Source organism: Thunnus maccoyii, chromosome 6, assembly GCF_910596095.1.
Source record: "Thunnus maccoyii chromosome 6, fThuMac1.1, whole genome shotgun sequence".
In the NCBI taxonomy this organism is placed as follows: Eukaryota; Metazoa; Chordata; class Actinopteri; order Scombriformes; family Scombridae; genus Thunnus; species Thunnus maccoyii.
Window position 1 is genome coordinate 7,339,983 of NC_056538.1, and position 14,355 is coordinate 7,354,337.

At 40.7% G+C, this 14,355-nt stretch overlaps 1 protein-coding gene across 2 annotated transcripts in view; it reads left to right on the forward strand.

Moving 5' to 3' along the window:
- The window catches only part of pik3cb (phosphatidylinositol-4,5-bisphosphate 3-kinase, catalytic subunit beta), a 55,195-nt gene that overhangs the window by 16,288 nt on the left and 24,552 nt on the right, over positions 1–14,355 (forward strand). The window contains exons 3-4 of one of the 2 annotated variants that reach the window (XM_042414309.1): positions 4,300–4,424; positions 12,059–12,254. In XM_042414309.1, the coding sequence (XP_042270243.1) occupies positions 12,096–12,254 (159 nt within the window). In that variant the 5' untranslated portion in view covers positions 4,300–4,424; positions 12,059–12,095. The remainder of the gene's footprint in view (positions 1–4,299; positions 4,425–12,058; positions 12,255–14,355) is intronic. The other variant, XM_042414308.1, reaches the window with a different exon arrangement.

The following is a 14,355-nucleotide window of genomic DNA, read 5'->3' on the forward strand; positions in this document are numbered from 1 at the left end:
GAGGCTGTTGTGTCAAACGGAACAAAGGCTAATCCTTACGTCACCCTCATACAGCAGCTGTTAGTGCACGATCCTACTCCACATCAAAACAGGAAGTACTATATTGGCCACCTCCTGTCAACGCGCGTATCGTCTGTGATCACTGGATGCTGAGGCAAAAGGAGGGAGGAGCTCAGACCCCAATGCTCCAGTTATTCAAATATCCCTTTTTTTTTAAAGAGAGGAACAAGGAAGTAGCCCATTATATAGTATTCAAAATAGTGCTTTTGTTCTTGTTTCGATGACATCAGGTGTATTTATAGAGGAGTTTTGCGAAAATCTTCAAAGATGTCAGTCAATGGCTGGCAGGTTGTCGCCTCCATTGTATTTGATTCATTGTCAAGAGCAGTCAAAACAAAGGAGAGTATTAGTCGTCTGTGTGTGTATGTGCCAGAGCATCCAACGTCTTAATTTCCTGTTTCACAGAATCAGATTGGCAAGGCAAACTTTGCATGTGATTTTTTTTTTTTTTTTTTTTTTTTTTTTTTGTACCTGCAAGGCTTCCTTTAGCCTGTGGTGTGAGTGGGTATCTGAACTCACTTTGAATAAAGACCTTTTGTTGTGATAAGAGTTTGCATAGCCTTTAGCTTTTCAGTGAGGGTGTGGTAAATATAAGCCGTGTTTGGGTGTCGAGGATATCTCTCTGCTTCCATGTCTGTCAGGAACGCTGGTGTGTTTGGTTTTCATCAGTAGTGCTTAGACTAAAAAAAGCAGCTTATTTACATGTGCCTTGAGTTTCACCCTTGTGTGTGTTTACAGAAGCTACTGGAGGTGTGAGTAAGCCACCTGAAGGTTGATCTCACACCGCAAAATACAGTAAATCATGTGAGTGTAGTTCTTTATTGTAGGGGGGCACTGTGTGACTAGTGCCATGTGACCCCGTTGCCCCCTCCAGCCTCAGTGTTTTTATGGGAGCTCTGTGTGTGTGTGTGTGTGTGTGTGTGTGTGTGTGTGTGTGTGTGTGTGTGTGTGTGTGTGTTGGTCTGTGAGGCCAAGCTGGTAGGGCTTTATGTGTGTGTGTGTGTGTGTGTGTGTGTGTGTGTGTGTGTGTGTGTGTGTGTGTGTTGAGAGAGAGAAATGTTGTAAGGAGGGGTTGATGGGGGCAAGGGCAATACAAGGGCAGTGTTTGTGCAGGGCACGGGACTGTCCTCGCTGGCACGCACGTACACATACAAACATGCACACACACTTGCCAAAAACAGAGGCTTATTGTGGACACCCAGCCCAGTTCGGTCCACCCACTACAGTCACACATTGTATCACACTTTGCCTTTTCCATCTCTCTCCCTCTCTTATCTCCCTCTCTCTCTCTCAATATCTATCACAAATTGCTGTCTCTGTCTGTTTTTCTTCCTCTCTGTCACTTCCCTCCACTCTATTTTAAACTTTGCCTCAAGTTTCTGACATTATCATGACCTCACATTCATACTTCACCTGTAGGCTGACCTAATCAGTCTCTCATTTGCTTCCCTTCCTGAAAACTTGAAACATCTTTTCATCCGTTCCTCCTGACACGTTCCTTCTCCAATCATCTTGAATCATCCTCCCCGTCCCCTCATTCGCTCTCATCTCTGAGGGAGGCGTGAAAAGTCTGACAGTCGAGTCATGGAGAGATTCATGCTAGCACTACTCATATTTATGTCTGTGTGTAGCCTGTGTGCTTCTCCACACTTGTGTTTTGAAGTGAATCAGGCTCTGTGGGACATCACACTTGCCCAGAAAGAATGACCGTCCTCTCATCCCCCTCTTCACACACACACACACACACTGACAGAGAACTCATAATCCATCTTTATTATGCAGACTATCTGCACAACAATTAGTATCCACTGCATATCAAATTACTCTTCAATGATCAACAATGTGATTATGACTCTTTAATGCTAATTTGCACCCTTGTAATATTTTACTTTGCTGCTTTCTCTAGATGTAGCCTAAGCTAATTGACATTTTTTCTAAGAAAGTATTTTGCCATGGTCACTAATGCATCATTATTCTTATTATCTAATAAAGCCATTCACTCCCAATTTGCTCCTTGTATTCGTTGCCCTCACCTCATCTTACTTTGTATCTCTCAAACCAAAAGCACACAGGATGTATCGGTTGGGACAAATAATCCATTCAACATGATATTGTGATATATTCTCTTGTGCTACATAATTGATGCACCACTTGATGTCCCAGTATGATCTCTGGCAACATTGAGGCATAATGAGATCCTTCCTTTGCTACAGATATTTGAACTGCTCTCTGGCAGTTCAGGATCTACCAGTTTATTGCCTGTTGACATTTGATAGATGGTTCATGTGTACACGTAACTGTATTCTGAAGGCAGATGAGTACAGATACTGTGTTACTGAACATCAAGTATAATTTTGAGCCATGGTGACTTTTCATCAGGTCATTGCAACTATTATTTAATGCTCAATAAAAATATGAATGTAATTCCGGTTTGTAATTTGACTGTGTTTGTGAGAAGCTTTGACATCTGTGTATAAACTGAAAGCACCTCTTGATGCAGTGAATAAATGAAGCAGAATTCATTCTTGCCGTTTTAGAGGTTATGTTCTCCTCTTCAGTTAGATATTTGAATGTGTCTTCAGTTGCTGTTCAGTATATTGTGTATCACAAATTGCCTTTATCCTGACACCATCATGATCTTGGGAAATGTATTATGGAGTTATTGTATTAGTAGTACTATAATTCCAATCAGCACGTGCAGCATGGAGCGCCACATGCCAGAAAATCAAGCACAAGCAAATACAGACGAACCAGAAGGGCTGAATTGACGTTTCATCCATAATGAGTATAATATCTACATGATCAATGGGTAGGATTGATTTGTTGTAATATTGGATTTACAGGATTTTTGCATTAATATCATAATTTACTTTAAGACTAAGGTGATATATAATTACTATGCTAGAAGATTTTATCTATCCAACTCAACCCATGTGTGATGAGTCTGACATTCCGCTGCTGTTAGTACCACACACACATGCACTCATGCATAACGCAGTCAGTGTAGAGGATATGTTCTAGGCAGGTTCAGACTGATACTTCCTGTAAATGGGACTTGTGAGATCATCTTTTTCGACATGGGAAGTTGAGAACGTAACATGCTCTGTGTTCAAGTGGTTTAACTCAACAACACCATTGCGAGGCAGCTAATATCAAAATGTTGCCTGTCCTCTTTTCAGAAGTGGTGAATGATTGTGTTTTCTGCTTTTGAATATGCTGTTGAAGGCACCATCACAAGCATGTTCAGGCCACGCATCACACAGTGATGTCACTGCAGGTGTTTTCCATCAGTTGTCATAGGCACAACTTCTGCTATGACATAACTGGAAGGTGTTTCACGCCATGGAGAGTAGTTCTGGGCAGTAGGACACATACATTTAGGGAAGTTACTATAAAAAAATACAGGGCTGTAGAAAAAGTGTCTTTTTTTTGCCGCAGTAACACGCAAAAGCTTCACAGTTATAACCACAGTGGATTCTTTTCAGAGTTCCTGTAAACATAGACACAAATACCCCTTGAAACTTCCACATTCTTATGGAAGCTAATTTTTTCTTTCATCAATATGATGTGTGACTTAAGTGTTTGAGGATCTGCAACTGTGCAGCAGCAATCGTATGATGTTATCATGTTTGGAATAGTATCAAAAATTTAAGTGCACAATTGTCAGAAAAAAATTTAGCGGCATCACTGATCAACTTTTGTGGTTCAGCCAGTGAAGCAGTGATATACAATTAGTCGATCGACAGAAAAGAAATTGTGCAGCTATTTTGATAATTGATTAATTTAGCTGGTTTTAGTTTCTCAAATGTGAGGATTTCACCCTTTTTTGTCATACATGATACAAAACTGAATATATTTGAGTTTGGGACTGGTCGGGCAACACAAGACATTTGAATACAATGAAAAAACGTCATTTTTCACTATTTTCTTCAATCAAGAAAATAATTGGCAGATTAAACCGTAATGAAAATAATTGCTATTTGCAGCCCTAGTAAACACTGGACATGCAAATATTGCATGATTTTTGTCTTGAATTATACTCACCTCGACAAATGAATAGTCCCAGCTGCAGTATACTCACAGACATACAAACAGTGTTCCTTTATTGCCATTAGTGAGTATTGTTGGAGGGATAACATGTGAGAGCAATCTGTGTTGTACATGAAAAGGATCTGTTAACGTTGCCCTTCCTCTCCTGATCCCTCTCTGTCTGTCTCACTGCGTCCCTCCTCCACTCAGCTGATGACCTGGTCCTCCTGATACAGATGGATAAATGGATGACAAGGAGCGCACATTAGACCCACTAATGTCATTCGAACTGCCACAATCTATCTGGCAGTGACTCATCATGATGGCACAGATAGGTACTTTTAGCGCATAGTTGTCACAAAAGATTTTCAAGATATGACTATTGAAGTAGTTTGATGTATCTTTCGTGATATGTGGTGGGTTTTTTTTCCTGCCTGTGATGTAACAACACCACCGTGGCTTGGATATGAGCAGCGTCACAGTGGATTTATGGTGATGCTGCAAATGTCACTTTGATTGTGAGTGAATTATAACATCTTTGTTGTAAATGCGGTGGGACGTTTAGTTTTGCTCAGCACAAAACGTGTCAGTGAAAATGTCACATCCAATATATAAGGTTTCTGTACATAATGAAGTTATCACTGTGATGTCACAGTGATGCTGGGTGAAAACTTAAACACCGTCCCATCTACCTAATAACAGTAAGGTTGGGGGCCGGCTAGCTGTATTGAGTCATCCTTCAGCCCAGAATGGAGCTGGAGCCCAGTTAGGAGAACAAAGAAGATTGCTGGAAAACAGCCACGCTAGCGGCTCTGTGAGGCTGAACTTAGGCACAGAGGTGCTGTGATCTAAATGCTGATATCAGCATGCTAACAATAACAGTGTTAATGTTTATCATGTTCACCATCTTAGTTTATCATGTTAGCCTACAGACACACATTGCTGCCCCCAGAAACACACATGAGGCATCAGAATATGGAAAGAGAGAGTACTGCCTCCTCATCCACACTCTGCTCTGTTTGTTCAGAGCAAATTTTCTTGCATTAATTTGCTTAAATTTGACCACTGGAATGTTTCAGCAGTCTGTGTTTATTCCCCTCAAGCAACCAAAGTACTGACTGTACTGACGTTAGCTGTAACTCGCCAGTGTGTCTGTGCTGTGTTTCTGTGAACTCCAGTACTTTATTTTCTTCCAGCTTCTCTTCTTTTTACTTGCTTCTCTTTATGTTTATGGAGTAGAGTCATTAAGGCTCGGGATAAGTGAGGAATTGGCTTTGCTTCAGTAATGCTGCCTCTGAAATTGACTTTGATCACACCTTTTAGATTTGTGATACCAGCACCCATCATTAACCTTTTTCTGCCATAATGAAAAAAATGAGCTGAAATAAAGTTTTATATCCCATGAAACACACTGGTACTGTGTGTGTAACAGGTCTGTTTAACTGTGTATTTGCATAAACAAACAGTATGTTGCACGCAAGCCATGCAAAGATATTTTGTCTTTTTCTACACCATCTGATAAGATCATGTTGATTTGACTTAAACACAGTAAACACCAAAAAAATAAGCCTTCAGGAATTAGAATAACAGCTCAACTTCTGATTCAGAGTTCATCACCTTTTTATGAATGACTGGTTGGGACTTTTGCTCTGGTTATTTATCACTCACTTCCTTTCATGGTGTCATCGCTTGCTGTCTGAGAAGTAGGTGTTTGCCACTGTGTCACTGGAGGTGGTTAGTATGGTGGAGCGCTGTTAGCTGTCCAGGCGCAGTTGGTTCACAAACACAATTCTGTACAAACATCGAAATACACACACACACACACACACATACACAAACTCCCACTTCATCACCTCATTCACGTTTCCTCTCTGATAACAGTCTGCATGGAGACGGTTTGTTCTTTAGTGGCTGTGAGAATATTTTTGCAGTGGATTCAGTTTCAAGACACTTCCTCATTTCCAGTTCCAGAGTTGCTGGAAGTCTGTGCGTGATGCAGCCTCGTTTTTGGAAGACGATGATTGGATTTGAAAGATCAGATAAAACTGATCCCTGTGGAGGAACTGGGGCATTGAAAAAACATATAGTTAGAGGATGCAGCAAAGATCTAAAAATCGAAGCATGAAAAGGTGTGAATTACATAATGAAAATGAGGGAAATGCAAAATATAGCAGAAGTTGCAAAAATGTCTCACAGTGACTCTTTTTTAAGCTTTTAAGCAGGTTTGGCAAATGATGACGTAAATGTACAAGTATTAGTCTTTTTGTACAAACACACATTCATACATGCACAAACAAACATGTCTAGTCACTGACCCAGCCACAGATGACACTTGAGTGTGTGTTTACCGTCTACAGCCACCACCTACGTCCACTCCTAAATACAGTAAGTGCTAGTGTTACTTGACTGGTGACTCACACACACACACACACACACACAGTACAAAGATACACACCCCAGCTGACCGCTTATCCACACACCAGCTAGACAAACACATACTGTTGAGCTTAACAGCTTTTCTGTTAACCTACACACACACACACACACACACACATGCTGGCCAACACACACCAGTATTCAGTCAACACAATTGTGGAGCTACAAACACCATGAATTAAAAGAGCTACATATGAACATCTGGTCATTAATCTGACTGATAAAACTTCTCAGCAAGTAGTCTATGTGCTGTGTTTTTATTAATCATCCAAATCCATGGTTGATTCTTGATTTTTGAGATTTTTTAGCCATGGTTCGGTTCATACCCTTTTTTTTTTTTTTTTTTTTGGGGGGGGGGGGGGGGGGTAATGTTACAGCATTACCTATATTACAGTAATCCACACCAGAGACTTCCGCCGGCTAACTTGAATGGGTATAAAATGATTTAATCGTGCAGCTTTTTAGACTTTCCAAATGTTATCAGTCCAATGAATCAAATTCTGATAGTGAAATGAGTCATTTCGTGGGGGTTATGTAAGATTTGTTACATTAGTAACATAATCAGAGCGCAACAGGCTGCAGATGCAGCAGTGGCATCGGGTTGGTTGGTGGGGGAGGGGCTGCGACATGGAAGATGAAACAGCATCTTGAGACGTGGATGTTTGTGTTGCGGTTTCGGTCTCGGTTTCAGAACATTTATACCCCTAGTGTGGGTACAGTACCGTTGCTGCTAGCTTTGTTGTGTTATATTTGTGGTTAGTGGCTGAAAGTGAAACATATATTGTGGTGACACTAGCAGTAGTTGGTTTGATTGTTCCATTATAATATCATGGATTAATAAAATTAGGACTGCAACTAATAATTGTTTTCATTATTGATTAATCTGTTGCCTTTTTATGCCTCCGCACTAGCGCCAGCTGTGGCCGGAGGCGTCATGTTTTCGGGTTGTCTGTCCGTACTAACATCCGTCTGTCCCGTTCTCGTGAAAACAGAGAAGAATTCCAACGCTAATTATGACAAATTTTCACACAAATGTCTAATAGGATAAAATGATGAAGTGATGACATTTTATATCCAAAAGGTCAAAGGTCAGCTTCACTGTGACATCATAATGTTCTGCAAAAACACTTTTCTGGCGTTATTCAACACCATAACTCAGCAACAGAAGGGGAGATTGTGACCATAATTCACATCTGGTCAGATACTGAATAGGTGACACTAATCTCAGTCTCCACCTTGAAACTGTGTTGATTGTTTAGATCTTCTGTGCTGTTGGGTTGAAGATGTGTGTGAATTATCCACGTTTTAGTATTTGTAGCTTCTTTGCAGCAACATCTATATCTGAAGCATCGTCTACTGTCATGGCTACAACTTTGTGTTCTATCAGAATCAGCCAAGCATGTGAACACATACAAGGAAAATACACTTAATACCTTTTATTAAATTCCTTCACTACAAATATTATGAGTCTGGACAGACATGGATGTAAACTGTGAGATTTCTAGTTAATTAATCAATCAGTCATGTCTAATGTCAGTAAACTCAAAAATTTTCATCACAATTTCCCAGAATACCATCGTTGAATAGCTTTTTTTTGGTTTAAACAACAATCCAAAACTAAAAGATGTTTAATGATATAAAACAGAGAAAACTGTTTTAACTTACTTTTTAACTTATTTTGTTTTAAACTTTGACAGTTTTTTTTTCCTGGTAAATGATTTAAATGATTAACAGATTATCAGAATTATTGTTGATTACAACTTCTGTCCATTGATTAATCAATAAATCAACTACTTGTTTTCAAACTTACAAATATAGACAGTTCTTTTTTTGGTTCTGAGACACTGTGAAAGTATCCTCTTAACAACATATCTTTGTTTTGATACAGAAAGATGTGCTGGATGAAGCCATAAGAGCTGAAGCCTTCTATTTTTTTCAGTTTTGCATATAGACCTCCTGCCTACACTTACTGTACACACACACACTCACACACACTCTGCTTGCCTACACATGGAAACGCTGACTCAGGCAGTCTAGATATTGCCTGTGTGTATGTCTCCATGGTCATTTGCAGGAGTACAGTGTTTGTAGTGGGGAGGTGAAGAGGTCTTGTGAACTTTATTTTTAGCACAGTGTAGAAGAAAATGTGTCACAGGACCCTTAATCATCAGGCCTGACCTTTTTATACACACACACACACACACACAGACACATAGACACACACACATACCATTTATGTTAGCCCCTCTCTTTCAATCAGTCACACACACGCACAGACAGACGCGCGGACACACACTCCATTGTGGAGAGCCTCACAGGCCTCTTACTGTCAGACAGAGAGAGCTTTAGAAAGAGAGTGCTGAGTAACACCAGTGTTTAAATAACCATAAATGCATCTGGGCATGAAAGCTTTCACAACATGTCCCTGTCACTGGTTCAGAGGAACTTCTTCCATTGCGAGCAACAATTTGCTTGGTCTTAATTAAGTGAGGTGTGATTTTTCACGGCTGGCTTGTGTGTTGAAGGATATGCTGTTCTGTGTTCTTCTCTACCACTGACAGCCAATGGCATTTTCATCAAATCAAACCAGTATGTCTCTCAGGTGTGCATCCCTCTGATCTCCCAGCTATCCCTTTGATTTACCGACACACCCATCCCCAGTGCATCTGCAGATATTTGATCAGAGGACATAAAGATTCAAAGATGTGAACAGATAACAGTTCTCTTCTTCATCCCAGGCAGCTGTATTTTGAGTTTGTGAAAGGAATCAAGCGAGGACACATTTCTGCATAAAGAAACCGTAGACATGAAATCTCAGCTTCTGCATTGTATTACTGTTGTTTTTGTAACTGTTACATAAATATAAAATAAGCCTCGGTTTGCACAAAAAACAAGCAAAGCACATATAAATGGGATCATATTTCTGCTCCTTTAAACACAGACGGTCATCCAAGTGTGCCTGGGGAGGCATGGAGTGGAGGCAGCGTAGTGATGCATCGTTTACTTCTGCTAATGTTGGACGGATCCCTTCAGGCTCTGCTGTTTGTTGTCACATGAAACTCTCTCTTTCTCCCTGATCTTGCAAACCCACTTGTTCTCCTCTGACTGAGCCTGCTGCTGAAACCTGACCTAGCAGCAGACCTCTGGCTGTCTGCCACCACATCCTCAATAACCCTGCTCACCTGTGAATATACAGCGTGTGTGTGTGTGTGTGTGTGTGTGCGTGTGTTTGACAGAGACAGAGAGCGAAGCAGAGGGGGAGAGAGAGAGGTGGAGTGCCGGCATCACAGCAGGATGAAACACTTTTCAAGCTGTCTGGTGTGAAAACGTCATTCCTGAAGCCCATAATTAATGAGACAAACGTTTATATGCATAGACGTGCGTTCACACGTACTTGTGCACATCTTGTTCATCCATCCTTCATCAGCCGATGTTGCCAGTGCGTCACACAGACATGCCAGGTGTCTTGTTACTTTTCATGTGTGTAACTTTGCACCTTTGTGACGTTACAGGCTCGCCATTGTCTGCCCTCTAACTGCTCATTTGAGTAGCTTCTTGTGTTGTTGTGTGTGTATTCTCCTGTTGCCGCCTGGAAGTGTGTGTGTGTCTGTGTCAGTGAGTAAAACATTGTGCTGTGTATGTAGGGGGGGACTTCATACATAAACACTCCTGTATAGTATAGTGTTTGTGTGGTTGTGTTTAACTGATTTTGTCTTCACCGACCCTTATCACATGCGGCAGTAATAGAAAACTCCCTTTAAGTGATGTTCAGACAGTAAACTACAGTTGTAATGGCACACAGAAAAACACACACAAGATTGTTTCCATTTGCATGGCTGATAATGTTAAGTGTCTGAGATCGTGGCTCCAAATGCACCACAGTTATTGCACCATGCTGAGGCACGTGGCATAACAACAGCTCATCTGCTGGTAGCTCAAGCACTTAACTTAGAGGGGGAAGACCATTAGAGGCAATCAGGGCTGTCATTTTTAATGGGTGGAACGAGACAAAATGGAGATGGACCTGTGGCCTAGTGGAAGAGTTAATGTACTAGGCCACTTGATGACTAGGTAATGAGAAAAAGGCAGGTGGAAGTGATGTGACGGTACAGCTGTGGTTGAGGCAGGAGCCCAAATGGAAACCAGGCTGTGGGCTGTTTTACACCAGCTGTCCTGCCACTTACTACAGCTCAATGGAACTCGCTGCAGCGTGCCTGTGTGTATGTGCACACGTGTGAATTTGCTTTTTGTCCTTGAATTGCATGTTTACACTGTCACATTGCACATTGCTGGATTTTGAGATTTAAGGCTGCTACATTTGTGAGTGGCTGATAGAAGTTGCCTTACTCCTCTGGTGTTTTGGAACACACAGAGAGGAACTGTGGCAGTGTAAACCCCTCCTGCCTTCCTTGATAATTACCTTGGCACCAGCCTCTGTGTGTGTGTGTGTGTATATGTGTGTGTGTGTGTGTGTGTGTGAAGACGATGTACTTATTTATTAGTGTGTACTTTTATGCATGCATTGTCCGTTTATAAGTGTAAGTGTTTTCTTTGTGTGTGTGTGTGTGTGTGTGTTCTCTGCCGGGGGGACCAGATTGTCAGATGAGGGGAGGGAAGGCTGACCTTTTGTTCTGTTTGCTTAGTGGGCATTCCTCTGAGCATTGGCCCTCACCCAAGTTAAAGCCAACCAGCCTCCCACTGGACTCAGCACAGTGCTGCCCCCATAGGGACACAGTTGCACCGTCAACTAGTTGTTAAAAGAATAACAGAAAAAAAGCCTGCATGTGGGGAAAACAACAACAGCATGGTGGATGTTTTGATATAGCTTTATAATGAATATTTAAATTGTGCATTTTATATTCCAAGATTGTTTGAACAACCACAGAAGCTGAAACATCATTTTTAGGATGACACCAGTCTTTGAGTTTTGTCAAATCTTCAATTTAAAATCTTTATTTCTGAAAAAGCTTGTGTTTAATATGTTCTACTCTGTGACAGCACACATCACAACTATCTTTTTAAATCTCTCCTCTTCAGTGTGAATTGATGTTATCTGTGTTTGACTTGTCCGGTCTCTTAAACTCATGTGCATGCAGTTATTGTGATTGTTTAAACCAGGCTTGAATTAGCCTAATCATGTTTGCTCCGAGCTGGTTTTGAGGAATGGCCTCATGGCATTTCTGGAATACCGCACTGAGGTGGTCATTTGTGAGTCATGAGAACGTTGGATTGCTAACATGTTTACATGTAGCATGTTTGCCTTTAGGGTGAGCTCACTGTGAGTAAAGACGATGGATGAGTCATGGCATTATTGACTTTCTATTAGCTCTGAAGTTGTTGTTTTTGTCATCTCTGTAACCTCAGTTATCATTTTCTCCTATGTAATTAAGTTTTTAAAGGCTGATTTAACTTACCCCAAAACTACACCCTTCAATCATTAGAATGACCTATTGAGAACAAATATATCTTTCCTTAATCTTTAAAATTTTTACAATACACATTTTTTTGTTGTTTCTCTCCTGTGACTCTCCAGGTCCTTATGGTTGAGGTGGTGTGTGGTGTCCCTTGCCATGCCTCCTGCCATGACAGACCTCCTGGACATATGGGCGGCCCACTCGCCCCTGGCCGGCCACGCTCCAGACCAGATCACTGTGGACTTTCTGCTGCCCACCGGTATCTACATCCAGATGGACGTTCCACGCGAGGCCACCATTCAACACATCAAACTGGTGAGTGGCACTGAATGGGTGACAGCACAGGTTTGGCATCTAAGCATCTGTTTTATGGAAAGTCATATGTTAGCAACGTCTGGCAAAATGAGATGTTTTCAGCTACGTTGTCACAACACAACTGACAATTAATAGGTTCTGAAAAAACTTAGAGATTAGATGAATGTATTTGTTTGTTGTGTATCCTTTAGTTACTTGATTACATTTCCACACCTCCAGGTCTATTGTCCTACAGTCTACTACCTCACACATATACTTACAAGTAAACAGACGCAGTCACACAACTCTTCAATTAGACATTATCTAATGCCTGTTTTGATAGGTGGCTACTGTGGCTGGATGAGTGTTTTTTGTTTTCAGATACTTTTTGCTCTCAGGATGCAAATAGCTCATGACATCATGCATGGCTGCAGCTAATCCTGTGAAGTAGAGGTCACAAGTCACAGACTTGATGGGCCTTTTTAGAAATTGTTAAGGAAATTACTTAACAATTACTTGTTTACAAAGTGTCACAAACTACATGCTAATGTGAAGATGTTTGAAATAAGAATTTTACTATTGATGTGTGTGGGTAATAGAGGCCTCTGTGATGTTATTTAGGTATCAATTTACACCAAGTGACCAGAAAAATGGAAACACCTGTACGATGCAAGGCAATGAAATACAATATCCCAGCAATGAAATACAATATCCCTGCAATAACTACTACCTTACTGGAGGTTTACTTTAAGGCTGAACTTTGTGGTGGTGTTGTATCAGACTGCATTATATTGAAAGTAGCTTTGTAATATTTTGTCCATCTCATTTACATATACAGAAAAACAAACTTACAATATAATGTGATCCAATACATCACAATCTACAGTCTCAAAATTAGTTCTGAGTGGACCCCAAACCTCTGAGAGAGTGTCAACAATAATTAAGGTTTCACAAAGGTATTATTTATTACTGACAGTCGTCTTCAGGGCTGTTGTAATGGACTGCAGTACAATATACCGCCCAACTATTTTCTGGTTACTCGGTGCACAACCTTCTCACAGATGATGTTAAAGATTCTTTTGATCAACTTGGAAAACACCCACATAGGGACACGCAACCTCAAACATGTTTTCCCTAGACAATCGCTGTTCATGAAAGCCTCAAGAGGTTCCTCTGAATAGCAAGTAAACAAGTCAGTCTATGTGTAAGTAAGGTCTGTCTGCCGCTTTCTTGGAATCACTTCTGGCTTTATCAGCCCTGTAACGTGACCAAAGATACAAACTGACATTCATAGATACTCAATTTTCGCCATGTTCAGGCCTTTAAGTTCATAGGAATAAATGTATATGTGGGTGTGCATGCATAAAAGATGTCTGTTGGCATGTACATGTGAGAGATCTTTATTCCCTGAGGGAAACATGTACAGAACCAACAAAAGCTTTGACAAATTATATATCACTGAAGCAAGAAAATACAGGGAGAAGATGGGGAGAGTGAGATTTTTTTAGAAAATGAAAGAAAGGACAAAGGTGAGGTTGTTAGGTAGGGTATTAGTTTAACCAAAGGTTAGAAGATTCTTTTAACCTTTGCAGGCCTTCCAAACAGCTATGTACCAGACTCTTTATCAGTGATCAAACAGCCAAGATTAGCAGCATTATGAAAGAGAGTGTTTCATTCATTCTAATAAATACTCTAAGGTTTCCCAGAAAGCAGAACATTTTTAAATGTTTTATGGAGCTGAGTTATCATTCGAAAATCTACATTTTCCAAACTGTTGACTTGTTAACATGTGGAAAATTAAAATAACTATGGCAATAATTTTCTAAATTATGTTGATAGGTAATTAAATTAATTTATGAGAACACTGCACAATCAAATAATAACGCCATCTAAGCATCCTGCGTGCTTTTTTGGAGGAGATGGGATCAACATAACAAAAAAATCACGAGTGTTCCTAGAGAAACATGTATTTGTTCGGAGGGCAAATGTGTCCTGATCCAGTACGCTGCAGCATAGCTCCATAACCTCAGATGAGCACACATACCTTGACATCCAACCCTGTGATCAGGCAGTGGGGGCACAGGGACATGAATCATGCCAGGATCGGCTGGTGGATATATTA